General features: G+C 51.6%; 1 protein-coding gene across 1 annotated transcript in view; it reads left to right on the top strand.

Annotated features, from left to right (window-relative positions):
- KSR2 (kinase suppressor of ras 2) overlaps nucleotides 1-25,231 on the top strand; it is a 288,342-nt gene that overhangs the window by 33,835 nt on the left and 229,276 nt on the right. Inside the window, 2 exon segments of the mRNA XM_030583327.1 lie at nucleotides 694-834; nucleotides 9,685-9,835. Of these exon segments, the coding sequence (XP_030439187.1) occupies nucleotides 694-834; nucleotides 9,685-9,835 (292 nt within the window).

The following is a 25,231-nucleotide window of genomic DNA, read 5'->3' on the forward strand; positions in this document are numbered from 1 at the left end:
GATCCCTGACTTTCCAGTGGACAGTCCTGGGCTCCCATCCTACAAACTCTGATGCACTCAAGAGTTACCCACAGGCATCAGCGTTTGCTGGATGCAGGAGTCTTTCCAAGAACAGCAGTAGAGAGCTGGTATTTCTGGAACAGAGTGCTAAGCAAGGGGTGGATCTTCCCCTCCTGCTAACTCTTCTTGGGACTAGGAAGAACCAGGCATGGGAACACTACTGGAAACTTGGCATTAGTAGTTTAGGATCCGACTCTGGCTTGTGTTGAGCAGCACTTTACGCTATGAACAGTGCCCCTGACTTCAGTGGGGCCACATGTGGAGTAAGACGCTGGTCGGTGTGACTGGGGGATGGTTGCAGTGCGTCTGGCAGTTAAGGACTCTGACCTCTCCAGCAACACGTGCCATTCTCGGCCGTGCTCGGGTTTTGTTCCTGCAGAGCTGTAGGGCTGGCATGTGCTCTGGGTGGATTTGTGCCTGTAAAGATTCAAATCTCAGGAAATATATGCAAATTGGCAATCCCTGGGGAGGTTGGCTGGCAGGTGTGGGATGCAGTGTTGAAACTCTTCAGCGTTAAGTGAGTGGTTGCCCTTTGTCTGCAAAGAGGGGGACGTGGTAGCTTTGGGGGGAAGGGCAGAGTGTGTGTTTGCTGTGTGCCGGCTGCCTCGAAACACCTTTCCCCTTCTCTTTCAGAGCAAGCTGGTCAAGTACTTCAGCCGCCAGCTCTCGTGCAAAAGGAAGGTGGCCCGGCAGGAGCGCAGTGCCAAGCTGGAGGGCTTCCCTCAGCTCCTGCACTGGTTCCGCATCGTGGACATCCGCAAGGAGGTCATGGAGGTAAGGAGCGTGCATGCCCCCCTCAGCCTGGAGCTCCTGCCTCTTGCCTCGCCCTGCAAGCTCCACCCAGTTCCCTCCCTCCGCCTCCTCACTGGTGCCTCTACCCTTTCATTCCTGAGCCCCCTCCCCAACTCCCTGTGTGCCTCCCCTCCTGCAAATCCCTCCTTAGAGCCTGCTTTCCAGCCCTTGCCTGCACACTCAGAGCAGGGTCTCTGGCTTCCTATGTGTCCCAAGTGCTGAGCCCAGGGATGGAGAGAGACCATTCACCACAGTGAGTGCGTACCATGCACTCAAGTCACAGCGTGGTTTAAAGGGCATTGTACCTCAGGGGACAGCAGGAGCCTCTGATCCTGCTGGGCATGGCCACTTCTCAGGCGCACGAGTAGCTCCTCTCTTTGAGCTCATCAGAGAGGTGGTTTTTTTTTTTTTTAAAAAAAAGGACTGAAGAATAAACCAAACCCAGCCCCCTGTCCTATGCCATAGCGTTCCCAGGGCCATGCACCCTGACACGCTTTCTCCGCCCCCCAAACAAGCCAGTAATAGAATCTGAGGTGGAAAATGCCTCAGAGGACGGCCTCATTGCTCTTTCGACGTGATGGCTCAGTGGGATACGTGGGTCGAGTTCTTAGAAGGGCCTGTCTGCACTGGGGCTGGAAGTGTAGCTCGCTCTGATTGAGCTAGCGTGCTGAAAATCGTGTTGCCGAGGCAGCACGAGTGAGGGGCTGGGCTAGACAGCCCAGGACGATCCCCTCCGAGCCCATATGTATGTACTCAGGTCAGCTAGCCCCTCCCATGCTTGTGCTGCTGTGGATACCCTTCTCTTTTCAAAAAGAACAGGAGTCCTTGTTGCACCTTAGAGACTGACACATTTATCTGAGCATAAGCTTTCATGGGCTACAGCCCACTTCATCAGATGCATAGAATGGAACATACAGTGAGAAGATATACATACATACAGAGAACATGAGAAGGTGGGAGTTGCCCAACCAACTCTAAGAGGCTAATTAATTAAGATGAGCTATTATCAGCAGGAGAAAAAATAGTTTTGTCGTGATAATCAAGATGGCCCATTTCAGACAGCTGACAAAAAGGTGTGAGGATATAGGGGAAATAGATTCAATTTGTGTAATGACCCAGCCACTCCCAGTCTCTATTCAAGCCAAAGTTAATGGTATCTAGTTTGCATATTAATTCAAGCTCAGCAGTTTCTCGTTGGAATCTGTTTTCTATGCATTCTATGCATTCCATTCTATGCATCCGATGAAGTGGGCTTTAGCCCACGAAAGCTTATGCTCGAATAAATGTGTTAGTCTCTAAGGTGCCACAAGTACTCCTGTTCTTTTTGCGGATACAGACTAACACAGGTGCTACTCTGAAACTTCTCTTTTTAGCATGTTAGCTCGAACAGAGATAGCTGTTGCCTCCAGCTGGAATTCCCACCTTCCAGCTCCAGAGCAGACAATCTGCACTTGGAAAACGTTACCGAACAGCCGTTAGGAAACATCTTGGCTCAGGGAAAGCACAGCCTGAGATCCCAGCAGGGCTAGCACTGGGCTTCATCTTCCCAAGGGTGCCAGACGAAGTAGTTTCCTGGAGTTTAAGGCAAGAGGAGACCATCATGATTGTTTCGTACGGCCTCCTGCCTAACACGAGTCGGAGAACATCAGCCGGTCGTTCCTTCACTGAGCTCTGTGACTTGGGGTTGAACTATATAGCGTATGTTTTAGAAATATTTGAGAAGTTTCCTGTGTGTGGCTCTTTCAATGAGACCTTGAAAACCAAGATCCTGTCTCGTCTGTATGGAATTAAATACCTTAGGGCACTGGTTATGCTAAGGGTGGGATTTTGTCCCCATTCCCTTTTCCAAAATATCCCCTTCCTTTGCTTCCCCTGCTGTTGTGCGGTGTTTGAGGTGCCTCCAAACTGTGTGGATTGAAGCAGAGGTCCTGTAGAAATATGTGATTGGGTAATTATATACTGTATCCTTAATACATTTGCACAAGAGGGCAGAGGTAAGGTTCTGTATAGAATTATCTCTTCCTCTGTTCCTCACCCCACAATTTAAAAACATGCTGCCTGTGCATCTTTGCACTGCTTTTTAATGTAAGGTGCCTGTCCAGAGGGCTGGGTGGCTCAGCTGACTGGTGATGGGGCAGGGAACGTTCCATCTTGGTCATTGACTCATATCTGGCCCAGCTTGATAGTGACTGAATGTCTCTGGGTGTGAAGCGGGCTGGTGGTCTGTGGATAGTTCTTGGTGGGGAGGTGGCCAGGTTACAGAAGCCAGCAGTTCGCCTCGCCCATTGTCCGGCAGATTGAGAACACACCCTTTGCGTTTCAGTAACATTGCTAGGAAAGCATTATGGTTTGCGACTCCCTTTGAAGCAGGCGGCCTTGTCATACACCGGGGAAACCGAGGCACAGGTGGTCTGAGTGGCTTGGCCAAAGTCACAGAACAAGGTAGTGGCACAGCTAGGAGCAGAAACCAGGTCTACTGACTCCCCATCCTCTGCGCTAACCACTTGGCTGACTTTCCTGGGGACATGAAAACTGCTCAAGCACATCGACTGGCGGAGTGTGTGTGCCCTTCTGCTGAACTGGCCCCCAAACTTCTCTGCTTCAGGTTATCCCCTAGGCCCTGTGGGCTTTGATCTCTTGTCTTCTACCTACCGAGCCCCATAGCTCCCTCTCCTTATGGCTGGTTATGAACTAGGTGAGGGCAGAGGTCATGCTACTGCTCTCCAGGGCTCTGTAGCTGCTTCTCTTCCAGGCTTCCCACACTATGGGCTCCTGAATCCCCAGGGCCAGTCAAACCTTTTGAATTCAGCAGCTCCAGCAAAGCGGGAGGCCCCAGGAAATGGGGTGCTGTAACCAGAGCAGCCAAAGAGCTGTGCAGTTTTGTCCACTGCTGCCTCCAGAGCGGAGCCAAGGCGTCTTGTTCCTGAGTGCAGGATCCTGTGAGGCGCTGAAGCCCCTTGCAGAAGGCACTGAGACCCGCTAGAATCCGAGGACTGTCCCCGATTCTCACACCCTCCGAGTGTCTGTCTAACTGTGCGTCTCTGGCAAGGCTGTAGGAAACCAGCAGAGGTGGAAATGTCCCCAGTCCCTGTAATATTTAATGCTTACATGGCACCAATCATGCAGAAGGCTTGCCAAAGCGCTTCACAAACCACCATATATATGTAAAGAACCAGTGAGATGCAGCCTGTTCTGGGGTGGAGCCACCGTGCTGTGCAGCACTGGGGAGAGGAGAGATTTTAGCCAAGGAAACCGAGGCAAAGCTTTACTGTGGGAGAAATGCTAAGTGAGCTTTTATGTTCTCCTGGACAGACGGGACCTTGACCTTTAAGGCCTCATTGAAAAGATCAAGGCTCAGTAAGCAACAGGAAATTCATTTATTGGAAGGGTTGAACCAGCTGTGCTAGTATTTGAACCTGTGACTCCAGGGAGTCAAGGTATTGAAAATTCAATACCTCAACTACGAATCCCCATCCACCCAGGGAACCACCTTTTCTGGGCTGGCCTGTGCCAGTTCACACTAGACCCCAGGATTTCAATGCAGCCGAATCACTGGCTGAAGATAACAGGATCCTTTTTACAATTAGGTTTAAACACCTAGTCTCTATTATGTAACCCCTAAATTGGGTGTAACCCCTGTTTGCCAGGGCTGGATTTTCATCATGCCTTTTATCAGGGTACTTAGCCTTTCGAATTCAACTATATTCTCCTCTTTTGTCTGGTGCTGCATTGGCTTCCATGGGTCCAGTGTTATCTCTGAGTCCCCTGCTCTGCCTGGCTCCCCTCACTGTGGGTTTTCTGCATTGCTGCCTGCATGCAGTGATGTGGTCACACCACCCCTAGTTCCCCAGTCAGTCCTGCCTTGCCCACATACAGCACCTGCCCCTTCCTGTCCTGGCACCATCATGAGCACCCAGGGCCTGATTTTCAGTGATCTGGAGTGCCCCTAACCCTTGGACGGTCAGTGGGAGTTGCAGGTTCTGAGCCCCTCTGAAACTCAGGCCTCTGGCAACCTGGACAGTGTCATGGGGTGACTCAGGCCCTTTAAGGGTGTGTCTGCACTGCAGCTGGCAGAGAGCTTTCCAGCCTGGGCAGACAGGCTGGGGCTAGCAGGGCTTGAGCTGGCTGGTGTGATAAAATTAGCAGTGTGGATGTTGCAGCTTCTCACCCACCTGAGCCCCAGGGCAGGAGCAGCAACATCCACACTGCTATTTTCAGTGTGCGAGTGTGAGCAAAGGTGGGTGTGTCTGTCTAGCCCGGGCTGGGAGGCCCGCTCCCACCTGCAGTGTAGGTGCCTGTGGGGACCAGGCGAAGGGGGAATTGTAATTGGTGATTGATGAATACCTGGAGGGCTTGATGGACATGATCTGCAACACCTGGGGAAAGTGTGGTCAGGTGGAAGAGGGAGTTTAGGAAGGGGAACAGAAGCCAGGCAGGGGAAGAAGGCCTGGGGTGAGGAAGTGCTGGCTCCCGTCTAAGGAGTGGGTTGAAGCAGACCCAGCGTGTGTGGGGTATAGCTGCAGGGGACCAGATCAACATCCGCAGTAGCCTTGGAAAGGGGCCAGGGCTCAAGGGAAGCTGAGGCTGTGAGTTAGGGACTGGAAGAAAGTGTAGCAAACAGCCTTCAGGGGAGCGGTTGGTGCTCCTGAGGAAGGGACGGAGAGGCCAGGTGAGGAGGAGGTGAGAGATCCCAAGTCCAGCTGTGGAGGGACAGGTTGTTAAGTTGTGGACTTTGCTTGGTGGATGAGGCTGGGATGGGAGGGAAGCCCCAAAGGGGCAGCAGACCAGCTGGGCTTTCTTACATTGGCTGGAACGTGGGGGAAGGACGCTGTAACACTGGAAGGGTGATGCTGTTCCAGAAAGAGCTGGATAGTAGGGGAGCCTGGCTGGAGGGCCAGGTCCCAATTGCGGGGGCCTGTCATGAAACCCACAAGAGCTGGCAGCCTGCCACAGACCCGCTTATGCTGAATGAAGCGTGCCAGCGCTGAGCCTAGTGGGACACCCATTCGCTGCCTCCCTTCCTTCCGCCCACGCTCTAGCCAGCCTCCTATGCAGATCTCCTGCCTGCCTGGGACAGCAGCTCCGGCCTGCTTGTGAGCAGTAGTGTTCTGCCCTTCCGGAGCCGCTGTCATTGAGGATCTCCGAGCGCTTCCACAACACTCCGGGAGCCAGGTCAAGGGCTTATGCCCATACTGCAGAGGGGTAGCAGAGGCAGAGCGGTTCAGAGCAAGCTGTCAGACCCGTACCATGTCCAGGGCAGACTCACAAATGGAACCCAGGAGTCCTAACTCCTAGCTCCCTGCTCAAACCACACTTGGGACCGGATTCAGCATCGACAGCTCCCACTAGGCCACATTCAGCCTTAAAGGAAGCAGGCAAAAATCCCACTGGAGTTACTGCCGCCCCTCTTCAGCCGGCAGGGAAGAGCACAGTGTGATGGGGGAGCTTCCAAAGACAGGCCAGTGCTGCAGGCCAGACAACCTGAGAGGAAAACGATTGCCTGGAGTTCAACTCTTGGCCACTCCATCATGAGTGAGCCCTTCACCTTCTCTGTCCTGGGAATGAAGACTCTCTTCGCTCTCCAGCCACGGTGGCTGTCGCTCTTTGGCCTCCCCGTTCTTTAGCAAGTCGTTTGCCTCACTTTCCTGGCTGGTGATATGAGGCTGGAGTACTCGGCCTGCCTCCCAAGGCGGCTGGGCAGGGTAGCTAATGATGCCGCTCTGTGGGATGGCTGGGCTTGCTAGAGGCCAGGCTTCCTTTCTTGGCGAAGTTGTGTGTTTGAGCCATACACCAGGTGTGGTGGTAGCGGTGGGGAGAGGTGGTGCTGAGGAGACTGTGGCTAGAGGGCGAAAAAGAGAAGCAAGCTGTCTTCCACTCTTCCCCATGAAAATGGAAAAGATGGATGCACGTCACCAGAGTTTCCACCAGGGGGAGGAATTACTTCACTAATTGGCTGTTCTGCACCCATCTGCCTGAGTCCTTTTGTAATACTGAACTGCGGAGCGGCTGGGAAATGTGGGGTTGCATATTCAGCGGTGAGGTGACTCTGCGATGCCACAGCACCTAGAGGCAGTGTTGTCTAGTGGATAGGGCCCAGCAGCTGTAGTTAGGACCTTTCCTGACCACGCTACTGATTCGCTATGTGAAGCAGGGCAATTTGCTCAGGCTAAAATGGTCATGTGTCTTCTTCACCTGGGACACGTCACGCCTGATGGTCACAGGTGCTGAGCACCCGCAGCTCCCATTGACGTTAGCTGGAGTGTGGGTGCTCAGCACTTCTGTAACACAGCCCCACAGCATCTCCGGTTTGGTAGCTGCTCCGTGGGCTCTTCTGAAGATGTAGGTTTGCCCCTTCCATGCTTCAGACTCCCATCTCTGTGCTTCAGAGCCATCAATCCAAGGGGTTATGGGAGGGCCAAACCTTGTCCTGCCATGATGTAGCCACCGACAAGCTCTCTCAAGGGCTTGAAATGCATTAAAACTAATGGGAACGCATTGAAAAATATCCTTCTAACTGCACTCTGCAGGCTAGGGCCTGCCTGGCTGGAGAACCCCACCAGGGCTGGCCTGGCATTAATTCCCTAGGTAATGCCAGGGACAGGGCTGGACCAAGGCAGTCCAGAGTCCTGGCACATGATTAGGTGGGGCCTCCCCATGGCTCCATCCCCACCACTTGGAGTTAGCCCCCTTCCCCTCTCAGAGGCATGGCAAATGCCATGGGCTCTCTCTTCTCCTCATAGGAGTGATAGCAGGACCCCCATTCCATGGATGGGAGAGAAATAATGGCAAGAACAGGGGTCCATTCTCTCCCTCACAGGCAGGGGGTTCCCTTGATACTTACCTCAGCATCTGGAGTGTGTCTGCTTGCTGCTTTCCTTCCCCTACCCCACAGAGTCCTTAGTCAGAGGGGTGTGGGTGTGGTTCTTCAGAGCAGCGAGTCTGGGAGTTCACACTACATTGAGGTGCAGAGTGTAGTTCACACCTCTCCAAGCTATTGTTTCAGGCTCTCGGCAGACTCAGGCGGATAGGAATAAATCAGTTACACTCAAGTCACATTTTCAGGCTTTTCTGCTCGAATCTGAAGGCTGGAGACTTTCGTTTTAAAGTGAAAACTGCAATTCTGATGCAGTCACGACTGCAGGAGCTGTGACTGTAGGTGTGGGCTCGGCTAAGGCACGCATGCCAGCTTCAAGCCCTCTGGAGTGGGGGTAAGAACCGAACTTCTCAAGGTCTAACTTGAGTTCAGTTTCTCTTCTAAATTTTGCCCCAGCACCAGCTGGATCAGCCCTGTGGAGCCCTGTGTTAGAATGGACTGGAATCTGGTGTAGACTCATAGACTCTAGGACTGGAAGGGACCTCGAGAGGTCATCGAGTCCAGTCCCCTGCCCTCATGGCAGGACCAAATACTGTCTAGACCATCCCTAATAGACATTTATCTAACCTACTCTTAAATATCTCCAGAGATGGAGATTCCACAACCTCCCTAGGCAATTTATTCCAGTGTTTAACCACCCTGACAGTTAGGAACTTTTTCCTAATGTCCAACCTAAATCTCCCTTGCTGCAGTTTAAGCCCATTGCTTCTTGTTCTATCATTGGAGGCTAAGGTGAACAAGTTTTCTCCCTCCTCCTGATGACACCCTTTTAGATACCTGAAAACTGCTACCATGTCCCCTCTCAGTCTTCTCTTTTCCAATTCTTTCAGCCTTCCTTCATAGGTCATGTTCTCAAGACCTTTAATCATTCTTGTTGCTCTTCTCTGGACCCTCTCCAATTTCTCCACATCTTTCTTGAAATGCGGTGCCCAGAAAGGACGGTGCCTTTCCCACTGTGCGGTCCCAAAGCGCTTGCCTTGTCAGGGGAGACTGCATTTGTAGGGCCCACCCAGCAAGGTGCTAAACACCCTCAACTGCCATTAATCAAGGTGTGAGCTGAGAACTCTGTGCACCCTGCAGGATGGGACCCCTAATGGCCTGTAGTAGCTCAGCCATTAGAGAGAAATGTGCCTTTATGATGATTCTTAGGACTGACTTTGACAGGTGTGCACTCTCTCTCTCGTCACAAGGGTGGGTCAGTATTTCAGATGTGTGGGCAGGGCATAGAAAGGTAAATGGATCAGGCCAGGGTCACGTGGCGAGTCACTGGCTACATGTGGTGCAGAACCCAGGTCTGCAATAGCTCAGAGTGCTTGGCAAGTTACAATCGGCTTTAGTAGGAATTCTCCCCACCTCTCCCCTCAATGGGCAGTGGGGTTTTTAACTTCTGCCAGCACAGCAACCTGAGACAGAAAGGTGGGATCTTGCTTAGTATCTTGTCTACATGAGATCAGAAAGCAGCTGTTTGGCTCTGCAACCTTTCCTTAATACTGAAGCTCCCTTTGTAGGAAGTCTATCAATGCAGCTGTAGTAGCCTCAGGGGTGAGAGTGGAGAGATTTCTTCCTATGTGCATGTAATGGTCTACAAGGAATTGGAGATGCTATAATAAAATTTCCAATCCATACTCAGCACTGGTCCACAGGGTAATGACGTTTACTTGGAGTGTGTTTTTCATCCATTAGATATCTCTGGGCTGTATAGAGTTTCAGGTGTGATTGGGTCCTGGTAAACAACATGAGACAAAGCTGGAACTCAAGCTGTGTGGAAGCCTGTTTACATGTGCCAGTAGGTGGTAGCAGGTTTCTTTCTTAAGTGCCTCCTCTGTAGGAAGGTCTGTGATTTCATGTGTCGTGGCACAGGGGACAGGCTTTCCTATTGATGTTTTCTGAGATTGATTTGCAGTCAGCTCTCAGGATGCTTCTCCCTCCCTCAGCCCTCTCCTGTCTCTCATCTCTAGGAAATCACCCCTGGCCAGCTGAGCCTGGAGGACCTTCTGGAAATGACTGATGACCAGGTCTGTGAGACGGTGGAGAAGTTTGGGGCCAACAGCGAGGAGTGTGCCCGGCTGAATGCCTCCCTCTCCTGCCTCAGGAGCGTCCACAAATCAGGTGAGGAAGGGCTGTGCAGAGCTCGCTGCTTCTGCTAGGTCCTGTGGGCTCACTCATCTGCTGAGGAGTCCTCTGACTCTCTTTTAGAGATTTCTGTTTTTCTTCTTTGGGTCCCCTTTGCTCCCTCAGCTTGTATTGACCCCACCTTGCTCCTGGCTGAGTGCGAGTCCCATGATCAGTCTAATCAATGTTAGTCCTGAGCTGGCTGGAGGGGATGGACCTGCTGTCACTTCATCCCCTGCCAACACCGCCCAGGTGAGCGTCAAAGGAGCTGGTGCTTTCCATCCATCCTATTGTCTCTGGCACCTGGGGCATCACTTGTTGTCTTGGCTGGAAGCCTCAGCAGTTGCCAGTGGGGTTATGGTGCATGGACTAGAATATATTAGTTAGCGCCTACCTTTGGAGGGGTTCAAAACCCTATAGATTTGCTATGAGTCTTCATTGAATTCTGTAGGTTTTTAGCAGGTTTCCTATATAATCTTTGCATCCTCCCTATTAAATTCCACGTGACTCTTCCATAGTGGGCAATGGGCAGTGGAGTGCAAACTGCCCCTCTGCCCCTTAGAGCCTAGTCCCTGAAGGCCAAAGCGGGGACATGGAGCAGTGCGGGGAAAGCTCCCGTGGCCTGCGTCCATGCCGTGAATAAGCAGAGACCTTCAGTCTCTAAAGCTGTCAGTCTGGCCCCTCACCCTCACACATGGGGGAGAGGATGGTGAGGGAATGCTCTGCCAAACTCTCTGAATGGGGAGGGTCAGTGACTTGCACGTGAGTGGAGATGCCAGGGGCACGTCTGACATAGGAGTGTGTGGCCTGGCGTGACCCTCGCCTGTGCTGGGAACTGTTCTTGTCTCCTTACCAAGCTGATGTCTTCATGTTTTGCCTTTCCTTCTGGATGTTTTCTGCTCCCTTTTGGGATGTGAGGATCCAGCTTGAGAAAGAGACACATGTGCAGTCTGGGAGCAAAGCACTTGGTAATCAAAAGTTATCGCAATACAAATACAAGGAGGCCTGAGGCCATCTGTCTCTCACAGCTTTGACCACTCAGAAGGGGCCAGTCCTGGCTTCAACTCACCAGAGACCAGGTTGGTAGCACAGTATGGATCCAGAGTCAGATCTGGGTCCAAACTACCTCGGAGCTCAGGGGTGACTTGTCCCCGGGGTGCTGTACCATCTCTAGTCTGGATGTTTGTGAAATGCCCAGGATGTACTTCTGATTTGGCCAACACCATGTTGAAATGTGTATCTCTGCTGGGGATGCTGTTTTCCAGCCATGTCATGGTCCTGTGTGAGCTCAGGAAAGTTGCTTAGGCCTAGATCCTGCAAATGCTTGGCTTGACACTGAGTTTTCTGAGGGAGGTCATGAAGGGTGCTCTTGGGCTCATGTGCATATGTCTCCTGCTGGGAGAACTCGCCTATCCATCTCGCAAGGCTCGAAAGTTTGCATTGTCAATGTTGGCAAAGCAATTTGGCATCTTTGGTGATGTGCTAGAAGGACCAAGTATCCTTCCAGGGCAGTTAGCCATGCTGAGGCTGTTAAGTATAAGCATGCTGCTCCAACAGGGCTAGGGGAAAATCTCCCCCCAGCTTGCTCTCTGCCTGATGGGGTTCCCTGCACTTAGTGGGAAGAAGGAACTATCGCACTGTAAAGAGACATTATTTAGCTACCTCAGTTTTGGGTAAATTTGTGCTCCAAGCCTCCTTCCTCTGTCCAGCAGATGGCCCCAGAGGTCCTTGAGAATGCTATTGCTGCTGGTGGAGTGCCAAGTCCCTTTCTATGAGGATATGATACCGGTGCCATCTTCATCCACAGCAGGCTAACGAATGAATAAACGTGGAGCCAGGCTGCCTGAGAAACCAGAGGGGTTTTGCTGGAGCTGAGGTTTCCCCCTAAAATGCAAAGGCCAAATCCAGCCTTTGCCTTGCGTTCAGTGGGCATCTCTGGACTTGCACGCACCGGTGCTGAATTTAGCCTGAGATCTTTACCTAAAACAAGTCTTGTAGTTCTAATCAGAAGCTTCATGCTGGGCCTGATCCTCCAGGCCCTCTTGTGAGTTCTTGGCCGTTTGCCTGTATTGGGCCTGCAGGCTGGGCCTCCCTGTTCTTCAGCTGGCAATGAGTTTGGGCCCAAGGCTGAAGGCCTCCATGCGCAGTACGTCCATTATTGAACTGCAGCTGCTATTCTTAGTTTGTGTTCAGTCCTCTTTCCCCTGAAATTCCACTCGTCTCAACAATGTCTGGTGGTAGAGAGTTCCACAGGGTAACTGAGTAAAACGGTATTTCCTTTTACATGTTTGAAAGGTATCTTCTTAATTTCAGTGAGCGTTGCCACAAATCACAGCCCTGCACGACCTTCTCTGCTCCATTCATTCTCTTATGTACCTAGATCTCCTTTAAACTAAAGAGGCCCAGCCTTTTAAATCTGTTCTTGTAGGGAATCTCCTTAGTGCCTCAGTTTCTCTTCCCTCCTGTGAACAACACCTATAGCTTCTACTAGTAGCATGTACTTCCTGCTCAGATTAGCCCAAGAGGTTAATTCTGCAGAGACGCCCTCTGGTGTCTGGAGCAGTGCTCCAATGACTCATGGTGTCTGAAGGGGGCATCTGGCCAGTTACATCAGTAAAGGAGGCCAGTCTGTGGCTCACTGTCTCATCTCTCACTTGGGTTTGGTCAGCTTCTTTCTCTCTGATTTCCAGTATTTCGTTTGCACCTGCCATGTGTCACATGGTGCAGTCCAGCAGTGGACGTGCCAGAAGTCAGTGGGCACTGCTCCGTACTACGTGTAAATTACTGCCCAGGGCCACCCCGCAGCAGCAGGCCAGTGACAGAATTGTGAATAGAACCGCAGTCTCCTGACTCTTAGTCCAGGGCCCTGCCCGGGCAGAGCCATGACTCTGCTTTGCCAAGAGAGCCGACATACGGACGCCACTAGCAATTATTCTGCCAGTTCCTCGCCCTTGCTGACGCCCAGTAAAAGGCTGCACTGGGCTGGTGCTACCCATGGCCAGGTGATCCCTGCCCAAAGATGAGTGCCTGCCCTGGGGTCTCTGCCGTATAAGGGAATGGAAGCGGAAGGCGAATTGGCACAGGCTGCATTGGTGGTAGTGGCACCAGGCAATACGTAGCAAGCCTTTTGAAGCGGCGACAGGAGCCCCCTAGCAATCTGGCAGTTGGAGTTTTTGCAGCCTTCCTTAAATCTGTGATCCCTGGGCCAGGAGGAGTTCCCTATTGTGTAAATGGTGGAGGACAGCTGTGACTGGGCACATGCACTGGGAACAGGAGACATGTGATGGACACGCTTGTCTCAAAGGAGAAACATCTCTCCCTCTTGCGGCAATACTAACAAGGCCCCAGAACATAGCTGATTCAGGGCCACCCAGAGGGGGGAGCAAGTGGGGCAATTTGCCCCGAACCCCACAGGGGCCCCCATGAGAGTTTTTGGGGCCCCTGGAGAGGGGTCCTTCACTTGCTCCAGTGGCCCCAGAAAACTCTCACAGGGCCCGGGCCCCCGGGATCGTCTTCTGCTCTGGGTCTTCGGCAGTGGGTCCCGGAGCAGAAGGACCCCCCCCACACCGCCGAATTACCACCAAAGACCCCAGGCCCCCTGAATCCTCTGGGCAGCCTTGAGCTGATTGGGTAGTGCTCACCCAGCTTCCTTCCTCGGCCAGGTCCCTGTCCCCATCGAGAGGGCTTTCCGCCCCCATGTGCCATGCATCCTCTCGGCTGGCTTGTCCCCTGCTGACAAGCTGATGGGTTTACTCTTATACAAAGTTCCTGCAATGCTTTCCTGCTCCTGGCCTGGGAAGGTCTTTGCTCCATTTCCGTCTCCTGGGGAAGGAGCCGGAGTTCTGACCCACAAACGCTGCTGATCTCAGGGACTCACTGCTGACTCAGAGGCCCTGGGCTGCTGCGCTGACTCTGGAGTCCCTTCCGGCACCTGGCAGGAAGCGTGAACCAGTGGCTGTCTCTGGGCCACCTTTTAAGGATAATCCTATGGGAGTCTGGGGGCGGGCAAGGAAAAGCCAATACAACCTGCTCCTGCATTCTCCAGAGGGGGATGGCCTGTAACCCTCCAGTCCCTCTCAAAGTTGGCCCCTGGCTGTCATCCTGCTGGGTCATGCAAACTCAGAGTCCCTAGCCCCAGGGATGGGATGAGCTGGTGTCATTTTGGCTGCACATTCTCCCCCATACTTTCATTGGGGATGCTGGGGAGACAGCCATGTGGGAGGAAAGGTGTGATCTGCCTCACTGTATCTATTGCTTCCTTCCTAGCATCCCTCTTTGGCGTCTCTCTGACGGCTGGCGGATGCACTGCGCAGGCTCTCTGGGTGGCAGCAGAGGTGCCCTGGGATAACGAAGCTTCCTTGGGTGATGAGCTGGAGCATGGCGAAGTTGCAGCTCCCTTGAGGTTTGTCTACGCTGCAGTTTGACACCCGCAGCTGGCTCATGCTGGCTGCTTCGGGCTCGCAGGGCTCAGGTGCAAGGGCTGTTTAATTATGATGTACACGGTCGGGCTCTGGGACCCTCCCACCCTGCAGATTCCCTGAGCCCAACCATCTACAGTGCAGCTAAACAGCCCCTTAGCCTGAGTCAGCCGGCACGGGCCAGCCGCGGGTTTTAATTGCAGTGTAGACGCACCCTTAGGGCCCTGCGCTGCCGTACATAGCTCCTCTGGAGTTCCCTCTGCAATTGGCTTGTAGAATGTTCTTGGGGTTTGCCCCTGATCTGGGGGCAGGAGGAGGGAACCCCCCCCAGGTGGTGAAACCATTGCATCCCTCTTAATGGGGTTGGATATCCTTCTGCTTGGATAAGGGCTCTTCTCCCCTGCAGTCTGGCTGCTCCCTCGACCACAGCCTACGGCCAAGTCTGAATTTGTGTGTGCGCGAGCAGCTAGGGGTGTTGCAAGGCTGGGCTTGTGACTTCCCTGTAGAAGGGGGAGATGGGAGGGGGGTTGTTCACACCAACTCTAAATTCCCACCAGAGGCTTTTCTAAGCAGCAAATCTATACCTGTGAGGTAGCTGTGCCCGTGCAAACCCCATGTAGGGGTGCCAGCATGAAGTGGGGTTTACACTAGTGTTGCTTAGCTAGTTAATTACTGAATGAAACTGTGCTTCTGCAAACCCGCCATTTACCTGGTAAAGCTGCATTGCTGGAACCTTGCTTTGCACCAGTGCAATGTGACTATGAGGATGTAATGCCACTGGTGTGTACTGGTGAACCCCCCACACCCGTGCACTCAAGGGGGAGCCCCCCCTCCCAGATTTGCCCAGATACAAGTGAGATCAGCTGTCCAGCCAAAGTAGTGAAAGCAGCTGGGAAAGGTGAACTCATGCCTGACATTTCCCTCCAAGCACAAGTCTCTTTACCATGGTTAACTCCCTAAATCCAAGCCTCTCTCGTGTCTCTGCCCTCCTTCCCTTTGGCATTTCGGCTAATTCTTCCCGCTATTTGTCCAAGTGTATTGATTCTTCCCCTTGGAGCCCACTGCCGGACTTTGTAAAAGGCTCCTAGCATTGTCTTTGCTTAAATACCTTCTGCTTTTAAAGCCTTCTGCAAACAAATACCATTCACCCTCAGTGAGAGCACCACGCCCAGAAAATAGCAAGGACGCCCTCCATATGTTCCTGTCCTTGTGCTTCCTGGATGTGCGGCTCCTAATCAGTTTCGCACATGGGGAGCAGACATACCGAGCATCAGGTATTCTGCTGCTGTGGCATTTTGCATGTTGAAAATGCTCAGTATCCTTTGCTTCCTAGGATCCAACGTAGGTATCCTCTGAACATCCCAGCACGTGACTGCGAGAAGGCAGAAGCGCTGCTGCCGTTGCTTGTGCTCTGGTTACTTAGGGACACATGTTGGCGGGGAGGAGGGGAAATGCTGGAGGGTCAGGAGATAGTGGACAAGGAGAGGAGCTTTCTAGCGGTCTGAACACAGCAGTGAGAACCAAGAACTACTGAATTCTGTTCCTTGCTCTGACAATGACATTCTCTCTGCTGGGCAATTCACTTAATCTATGGGCCTCACTCTTCCTATCTGCAAAACCAGAGGTGATGATCCTTGCTGACCTTCCAGGTGATGGTGAATCAGCTAACCCGCAACTAGCGCTTTAGAAACACCGAGTGCCCTAACTGCTAACTAGTATTACTGCAGCGGTGTTTTGGGGGGACTATCAAATCCCAGCTGTGTTTTCCTGTTTTCAGCCACCACAGAGAGGGCAGTAATTAGGCACATTGACATTCTCCCCAGTATTGTATTGGTGCTATAAATGTCATTCTTTACAATAAACTAGAGGCAAAGGAGCATGGCCCCCTTCTGAAAGCCGGCACCTGCTGGGTGGGAGGGAGCCAGTCTTAGGAGGCAGTGTCAGTCCTCCTGGTGAGTAACAGTGTTGGAAACTCTGAGCCGTTTTCTACATTTTCAGGGCACCCAGATGGCTCCTGAAGTCAGGTGGAATCCAGCAAATTGTTTCGGCTAAAAAGATGGAGCTTTCCCCCACCCCCAAAATGTCAAAGAGTTTGTTTTGGATGTTTCCAAAATGAGCTGTTTGGAACTGACATTTTCAAAACCTTTCATTTGACCTGAACAAAATATATTTTTTGTTTGAGTGCAAGAAACTGAAACAATTCAGTTTTGGTTTGAAACCAACTTATTTTTCCCACCGCCAGATGTTTTCAGTTTAGCCACTGAAACGAAAAATCAATTATTTAGTCCACCTAGTGCCTTGTATTAACAGTAAATCCCATGGCGCAATGGTCCCCATTACATCCCTGGTGAATTGAAGTCAGTGGAATTACACCAGGCATTAATCTGGCCCAGAGTCTTTTTACATATTTTCATCTTTCTTGTACGTCCAACAGCCTCTAGTGCTGCATTTCAGCCAAGCCATGGGAAACAGCTAGGTCCCCACTGCTACCATGCATACGTTCACCTTACTGCTCCAGGGTGTTGTGCTGGGCCAGCCAGGGTCACTGGTCCTCGTTCTGGGGGCAGAATAGTTGTGAGGAGAGGAAAGCAGATGCAGTCAATGAAGGAAAAGCAAACCGCCCTCCCGTAGTTGGTACAATGGTTTCAGGGGCCAGGCCTGCTGGGTGAGCGCTGCTGGCACGCAGGTTCTTGATTTTTGGGTGAGAAGGGGCTGGGGGAACATTAACACTGCAGCGTGCCCTGTCCTGAGAGGGAAGGTAGATCTGGCATCCATGAGGAGCACAGCCAGCTTATAGGTCATTAATTGGGTATGCAGGGAGTCTTGGCCAGATGGGAGTCACCTGCTGCCAGTCAAGCTTGCTGCCAACTCTTGTTTTTTTTCCTTTACTTCAGGCAACTGTCTGTATCCCCCTGACCACTCCAGGAGAGATCCCTGCAAAGCTGTTGCTTCTGGGCTTCTCCAACCCCATGGCCCAGGAGAGCACAGACTCCTGGTAACAAGAGAGGGAAAAGACACACATAATTGGGGGGCATCTTTGTTCTTCTGTGCAGCCCTCTCTAGGCATTGCCTGACTTGCTTTTAACTGGTGCAGCTGGTGTGGTTCCTACCACTAACGGTGGGAGGCTGCTCTGCAGTGGAATGGATCTCTGTCGTAGGAGGTTTGCCTGCTAGCTGACGACCCTTTCCCCACTTTGTCCCTCCACATTCTGCTCATGCCTGTGTGTTATTCTCACTCTAGAGGGCAGCAGTGTCTGACTTCTGTATTTGCACTGAGCTGCTCCACTCCTCTGTGTCTCTTCACAGTCACTTGTGTAATGCCCCAGCTGGTGTTTCAAAGGCCAGGTTGTGAAAGTCAGGCCTGGGAACAGTGCTGGGACAGAGAGAGGGCCAGTAAGTGGAAATTGGAGCAAATATGGGCAGATCTCATGATTTTATGGCGAGATTTATGACATTGTATGGTTATCTTAAAGTGCCAGTTCCTGGAGTCATGTGAACACAGGAGAATCTCAGCTTTCATTGACAAATGTAAGTTTCTAGCCCTTGTGGTTGCAGAGAGGCACTTGAAAGCATGGCCAGCGTGCACCCCAGGGCTTCATAAACCAGATGGCAAAGAAAGAGCCCAGAGGTATTTCATAAAAGCCATGAGTCTGAAGCCAATCTCATGATTTTGGGCAGGGCTGACTCCTGATGGAACCTTTTGGAGGTGCAGCACCGAGTTAAGATTATCTGGGGAGGATCAGGAGGCTAGGACAGAGGTAAGAGGAGACAGGAAACTGGGTAAGGAGTGACTTGGTTGGAGGGCCAAGAAGAAGTTGGCTTTAGCACAGTGTTTTGGCTAGAGTCAGGGGGAAGTAGGAAGCAGGGAGCCCAGATGGGAGAATACTAGACCTGTTAAGAGAATCAGGTAGTGTGGCCTAGTGGATCGAACGCAGGACTGGAACTCAGGTGACTTGGGTTCTATTCCTGGCATTGCTACTGACCTGCTAGGTCACCTTGGTCAACTCCCCCTCCCTCTCTTGTCTGGTCTGTTTGGGAGAGGGACAGTCATTAACTCTGTACAATTCTTTACATGTACAGTGCCAAGCGTGGCATGGCTGGGATATTGGTCAGGGCTTCTGGGGGCTACAGTAATGCAAACAAACAGTGTGGATGAGGGTTTCAGCTGTTGGAGTAGGCAAAGGGCAGATATTTTATCTTATAGGAGACATTTTTCTGTTCTCACCTTTGTTACCTTCCTCATATAGCCTCCGAGTCAAACCTCCCTCCGTTTCTCATAACCTTCTCCCAGAGCACCTTGCTTCACACACACAGCTGGACCTGACCCTGTGAGGTGCCAAGACCTCTTCTCTTCTGGCTGGAGGGTGTCCAACCACCACCTCTCAGGCCTGCCCTTCCCCCCACCCCCGGCAGGTGCAAGCTCTCTGATTTAGCCTAGAGTCCTCCACCAAAGTGGGGCCCCGTTGTGCTGTACAGGTGTTTGTATATGCACATGTGTGTGCATGCAGAGGGTCCCTGCCATGATAAGCTTAGGCTAAGGCAGATGAACATGTTGCACTGCCCAAAGTCACATGGTGGCTTTTCTGGTGCCGAGATCCGTGTGGGAACGGCTGGTGCAGGACACGGGGGAATGAGAGGTGGGTGTTAGGAAGGTGCCTGATGCCTGGGAACTGACAGGACATACCCAGTATGTCCCAATAGGAGACAGAGACAAAGGGGGGCTGTGGTGGAGCATGGGGCCGGAGGGTTCAGGCTGCAGGGGAGTTTTGCAGGGTCCTGAGGGTGAGGAGTTGGGACTGCGTGTGGGGAGGGAGAGGAAGCTGGGGCAAACAATGAACCTCACTAGGGCTGGAGGGTTTTGAAGGAGCCCAAGGGAGGTGGGGTCTGAATCTTGCTGGATTTTGGTAGGATTTGGGCACCAAGCTCCCTTCAGCTTAGCTGGGAATCCCAGCCTCGGAAGTCAGTTTGATCCCTTCAGCTCTTCTGATGTTCAGCTTAGTTACCTGGCCTGGCAGAGCCCAGGGTCAGGGCCAGAGAGTGACAATATCGGCTCCTGGAGCAGTCCACGTGATCACACAGGTGTGGGGAGGCTAATCTCTCTCCCGCATTGTGGGAAACAGCCACTATCACGCAGAGGCCCTGAGTGTCCTTCAGCAGCTGGCAAGCAGGGTGCCATTAACGGACCTGCATGCTGATCGGGGAGGGGGGGGGCAGAGGGCTGTCTCTCATTCAGGAGTGCCTGACCCCATACCTGGGCCTTCAGCATCGCAGTGCAGCTCTGTACCCCATCAGCATAAGGAGTGACTCCGCTAGCTGGTAGCAGTAATAAGCTGTTATCCCCTAGTGGAGCAGATGCTAGAGGGGCATGTGATACACTTCACTGGTGTTTGCCCAGCGGCAATGTTGTCCTGCTTCCTCCTTGGTGGGGAGTTTACCGTTTCCAACCCAAACACTTGGGCTGAGCAGTGATTCTCTGCTCCCCCAGCTGTGATCCTGCTTTCTCCCCCTCCGGTGCTTTGCATGTAATTAGGTGTGAACTAATGAAGACGCAAATAGCTTTGCTCAGTGAAGTACCAGTGCTTGTCTCCCTGGCTGAGTCCTGGTTCGGGAGCTGCAGAGGTTTCGGAGATTCCTCATTCAAAAGTTTTGAGTTCAGAACCTCTCTCACCTGGAGCCAGAGCGCTTTGAAAGAGACACTGCACCCCACTGTGGGGATGACTGGCCTGGCCACTGCAACACAGGCCTGGCCACATCCTCTGGAGAGTAGGTCTGGGCAGGATGAAGTAGGCCTAACTCCCGCAGAAGCTTAACCATTGGATAAGCCTGGTGAAGACGTAGGTAGTAACTTGCACTGATGTAGCACCTTACATGGACTATAGGGATCCCTTCGCCATCACTGAAGTGCAGCCGGCTCTCGGGTGGAACATGGATGCTGTTGAATATCCCCCGGAATGTTACAAAACAGAGTAGTCTAGGAGGTGCAGAATACCGTGTGTGTGTGAAAGTCCAGGAGGTACGTTGGCATGCAGGATGGAATTGAGACCGGGCACCGACGTTATGAATGCTCCAGGGGATCACGAATTATTGGAAAGGCTCAAGACCATGTTATCTTTGTTCCTTCTGGCATCTGAAGCAGTACGGTGCCCTTTAGCACCATGCTGGGAAGTAGTTTCTGGGACTTGGAGGGAAGATGCCTTCACCATCACTGAATTACCAGAACCACCTCCTGCAGCATCTGGGTTCCTCCATCTCCAGGTTTCTCCCACTGCTGATGTGGAGCATGGGGTGGTCCAGAGAGCACTGTTTCCCTCCCCATCCTGTTTGTTTGGTCACTGCTGCATGCACCTGCTTCCTTAAAGGGAATGGGAAGATTAGGAGAGCCAATGTGAGCCTGACCTTACTGGAGATAACCAGTACATACAGCAGCTTCTCGTGGGAATGCTGAGCCGTACCTAACACTTGAGTTTTTGTCAGGGTTGGCGTTGCTAATCATTCTTTGCCCTTCCGTAGCAGCTCTTGGCAGAAGGTCTCAAAGTGCTTTACAAGCAGCGGCTGACTGATCATCCTTATGCACCCTAAGAGGTTCATATTGTAACTGACCTCTTCTGTAGGAGACTGAATTGAGACACAGATGCAGTGGGACTCGCCCGAGGTCACACAGCAAGTTAGTGATAGAGCCAGACACAAAACCCAGAATAGACACCTTTTCTAAGCACTAGGCCAGCATCCCCGCCCACAGTGTAAACAGCACCCAGGTGGACTGACACCTAGTCTTCTCTTCAAACCACTGGCCAGCACTGTTATCTGGAATTGACATAGGCTTTTCAGTTCAGAACTGGAAACTGCAAACTCCCCGTGGTGAAACGTTACCGGATTGAAAGGAAGGGAAGAACTAAGAACTCAAGCAAACTCTCCCCGCGCTTGTACCTTAAGGGGAGAAGGAGAAATTAAATGAATTCTGCATGAGCAGCGTTGATTTAATAAAGAAAAAGTGGATTGATGAAAGCATCTGACGGCACTTAGCCCTGGGAAGGCTGTCGCGTCATGCAACACGGACTGGTGGGCCCACAGAGAGAAATGCCTGCTGGGGCCTTTGTTTTAAAGGAGGAGGAATCCATTGTGGTAATCACGTTTCCTTTTGCAGTTTGTTTCCCTGCTCTCACCTTTCTCCCTGTTTCTCTGTCATGAGTGACGTGACATTCACCAGTGCATAGCAAACTAACTACCCAGAGAAAAGGCTTGTGCTGTGTTTGGGGAATTGGGGCTTTAACTGAACAGACTGTGTGCTGCGGGGTCCTTGATGGAGTTAACAACCCTGTCAGGGGCACGAGTCTTGAAACCGGCTCCTCAGGGAGGGTTAGCATCAGCTGCTATTCTCAGGTATGTTTATGCTCCAAAGTTCAGAGACTCCACAGGACCCACCAGTTGCATCCTAACCATCTAAACTAGCTTGGTTTTGCTGTGACGCGGGGTTGGATGAGATATCAGACTGTAGGCTTCAGGGTTTAAGCCAATCTCTTCACTAGTAGGGATTCGGATGGGACCTGTGTGGGGGCAGGGGGGGGGCAGATTATCCCACAGCTGCCTACTGTTGGGTTCTTACAGCTTATTCTGAAGAAGCTGGGGCTGGCCAGTGTCCGAGACAAGATAGGGATAGATGGACCTTGGGTCTGCTGCATTGCTATGACAGCTACTCCCTAGCCCGTCTGTGGGGGAGTGGGGATAAGCCGTGGCATTTTCCTGTTCTCACCAGACACCTCAAGGATGATTGGAATAGCTCTGATTTTTCAGTGGCCCTCTCCCCCATCTTGGTGCCTTCCAGTGGGATGAGCAAGAAGGCTCTGCCCAGTCTTTAACAGCTGCCTGACTTAAAAATCCCCACTAGGTCCCATGTGTCCCAGCTCTGTCCCCTAGCTGATGTAACAGCTCTTCTTCCCCCTGCTGGAAGGGGCTTCTGCTCTTTCACCCAACCAATTACTACTTCATCCTAAAATCCTGTTCCCTAGTCAAAGGACCTATTCCCAGAAATTACTCAGTGACTTGGTCTATTCTTTGCAACTCTTGGGAGCACGGTTAAGGGTGGTGTAAATCGGTGGGAGGGGATAGGGAGTAATGGAGATTTAGAAAAGAGCAAAGAATGGGCGGGATCCCTTAATTCTTTCCAGACAGCCTAACATTTGGGTTTAGAAAAGGTACAGACCAGGGGTAGCCAATTGTATTTTTGTCAAGGTCCAAATTTCTTGGTCAAGGTACAGTCAAGGTCCAGACACCACAGAAAATAATAATAAATAAGTTAATACTTTTGGGGGGGGGGTCCATTCAAAAGCATCTGGAGGTCTGGTTTTAGCCCGCAGTTTGCCTGTTGACTCCTTGTAGGCTTTGTGTAAAGAGCATGATGCTGGCTTGGGACGTTAGCTGTTCTAACACACCTACCGGCTTCGCAACTAACACTTTCTGAGTGAAACTGTTTTTGGTTTACAAGTTTAATTTGTGTGCCTCCATTTCTGCCTTGGTACAGTGGGGCTAGTGGCACCTGATCCATCCTTATAGAGCAGGGGCTCTCAAACTTTAGCACTGGTGACCCCTTTCTCACAGCAAGCCTCTGAGTGCGACCCCCCCCTTATACATTAAAAACACTTTTTTGTATATTTAACACCATTATAAATGCTGGAGGCAAAGCGGGGTTTGGGCTGGAGGCTGACAGCTCGTGACCCCCATGTAATAACCTCGCAACCCCCTGCCGAGAACCTCTGTTATAGAGCACTCTGACACTTTAGATAAGTGCAAAATCTTGATAAGTCTTTATCCTGTAGGTTTTTTTAATCTTTGCTTCTAAAAACACTGCCTAGATTTGCTGGTTTCAGTCCCAAGTCATTCCGTCTAACTGGACTGTCCGAAAGGTGCAGACCCTGATAGGGGAGAGGGAGCAGTTGAAATAGGGATGATGTGAATGATGCAAGGACCTAGGGGAACCTTCATCCACACCAGGAGCTGAGGCTGACCCACACCCTGTTTCAGATCTAGAACAGTCTAGAGCTGTGGTTTTCAACATTTTTTCATTTGCGGACCCTAAAAAGTTTCAAATGGAGGTGTGGACCCCTTTGGAAATCTCAGAGATAGTCTGCCCAACCCCGAGGTCCACGGACCACAGGTTAAAAACCACTGATCTGGATAATTCCCCTCTCTCTGTTGTTTTTAATGCGGGCTCCTACCAGTATTGACTCAGATGGAATAGCGCCACCTACTGAATCACCAATAACACTGAGGAGTCCTCGTGGCACCTTAGAGACTAACATTTATTTGGGCATAAGCTTTCGTGGGCTATAACCAATGTACTCTGAATGCTCCTGGGCAGTCTCCCATCTCAGCACTGACCAGACCTGACTTGGCTTAGTAGGACATGTGAGCAGATCACAGTCTGAGGCTCCATGACTGCAAGCCCCTCCTCCTAGAATCCCTCCTAGCCAGGGAAAGCACAGTGTAGCTTGAACACTTCCCCTGTAGGACCTCCTGTGGCCCGAGCGACTCTGTAGCCCTGTGGTGGTCTCCCCTTTGTAATCTGCACTTTGATATGAGAAGCAGAGTCCTGGGCTCTGGAGGACGTACCTGGCAGCCGAGAGTTCCTCCACGAGTGCTGGGAAGTGACTTTATCCTTTAATTTTGTCATTATTTTTTTCTTTCCTGAGGCTCAGACCTTGGTGGATGACAATGTTTCCCCTCCACTGATATCAGGTACAAAGCAATATTATTCTGCAGGCCACAGCGTTGGGTTTTGCAGGGGCTCCCATTCCTCTTGATTGGCACATGCTGAATATGCAAAGGGTGAAAGGTTCACACCGACCAGTGCACTTTTGCATGTATAATAGTTTGGTCTCAGGCACTGCATTGTTTGGGGGGTGGGGAGGCAGCGGAGCGTTTGGATCTGATTTGCCCTTCCCTGCTGTTCGCTCAACCTAGAGAGCAGAGCAGGTAGCAGACACTGGGGGACACACAGTAGGAATTGAGAAACTCTGAACAAACACCCTCATCTTTGGCTGCTGTCTGCTGATGAAAGGGTGTTTGAAACCACTGGCTGCTGAGCACCTGCTTGTCCAGAAGGCGGAGCAAAGCGGCCAGAGATATTGCATATTCAAAATAAAAAAGCCTGGGAGAGCTAAGGCTTTGTCTGCCCTGGCTGAAGCTTGGTTTATTCACATCTGGGGATGTGGAGAGGCAATGGGATTTGATCAGTCTAGGGTTGAAGTTACGCAGACTTTGGTGGCCTGAAAGTTTGATTCCAACTGAAAAAGCTCCTGTGTTTATATCTCCCTTAGGGGGAGCAGAAGAGGATCCAGTGGTGGGGAAAAGTGGGGAAAAAATAGAGCAGAGAGTCTAATGAGGAAACACACGTGGTTATCTATATTGTGGTAGCAGCTGGTCTGCTGCATTATGGTAGCAGCTAACTGAAAATGGGGCCCCATGGTGCTAGGTGCTATACATGTGCGAAGCAAGACTGACCCTGCTCTGAGCAACATACAAGTCTAAACAGACACACAATGAGGGAAGGGAAGTATTATCGCCACATTACAGATGGCGGAGCTGTGGCATAGGAAGATGAAGTGATGTGCCCGAAGTCTCACAGGGACCTTGTGGCAGAGCTGGGAATTGAAACAAACGGTAGTTGCTTTAGCCACCAGACTTCCTCTTCGTGATTGACACACAGTAGGGCTGGCCTAATTTTAGTGAGGGAGGGGAAGGATTGGCTCTTCAGTCCCTAGTACAGATCACAGGCTCTCACTTTTCAAAATATTTGTTTAAAGTTAAAATTACAGGAACATAAGGCTGCCAAGCTAATAGTAGCTTTGTAAACAAATGGCTGGGGCTGTTCACAAATGCTTAGACTCCGTAAAACTCTCTCAGCCCCAGATCTAACATGGCTTCACTCCCTGGCATGGATGTGGTTGGATCGTGACAGAACTCTGCTGGGCTGCGACTC

This window comes from Gopherus evgoodei, chromosome 13, assembly GCF_007399415.2.
Source record: "Gopherus evgoodei ecotype Sinaloan lineage chromosome 13, rGopEvg1_v1.p, whole genome shotgun sequence".
In the NCBI taxonomy this organism is placed as follows: Eukaryota; Metazoa; Chordata; order Testudines; family Testudinidae; genus Gopherus; species Gopherus evgoodei.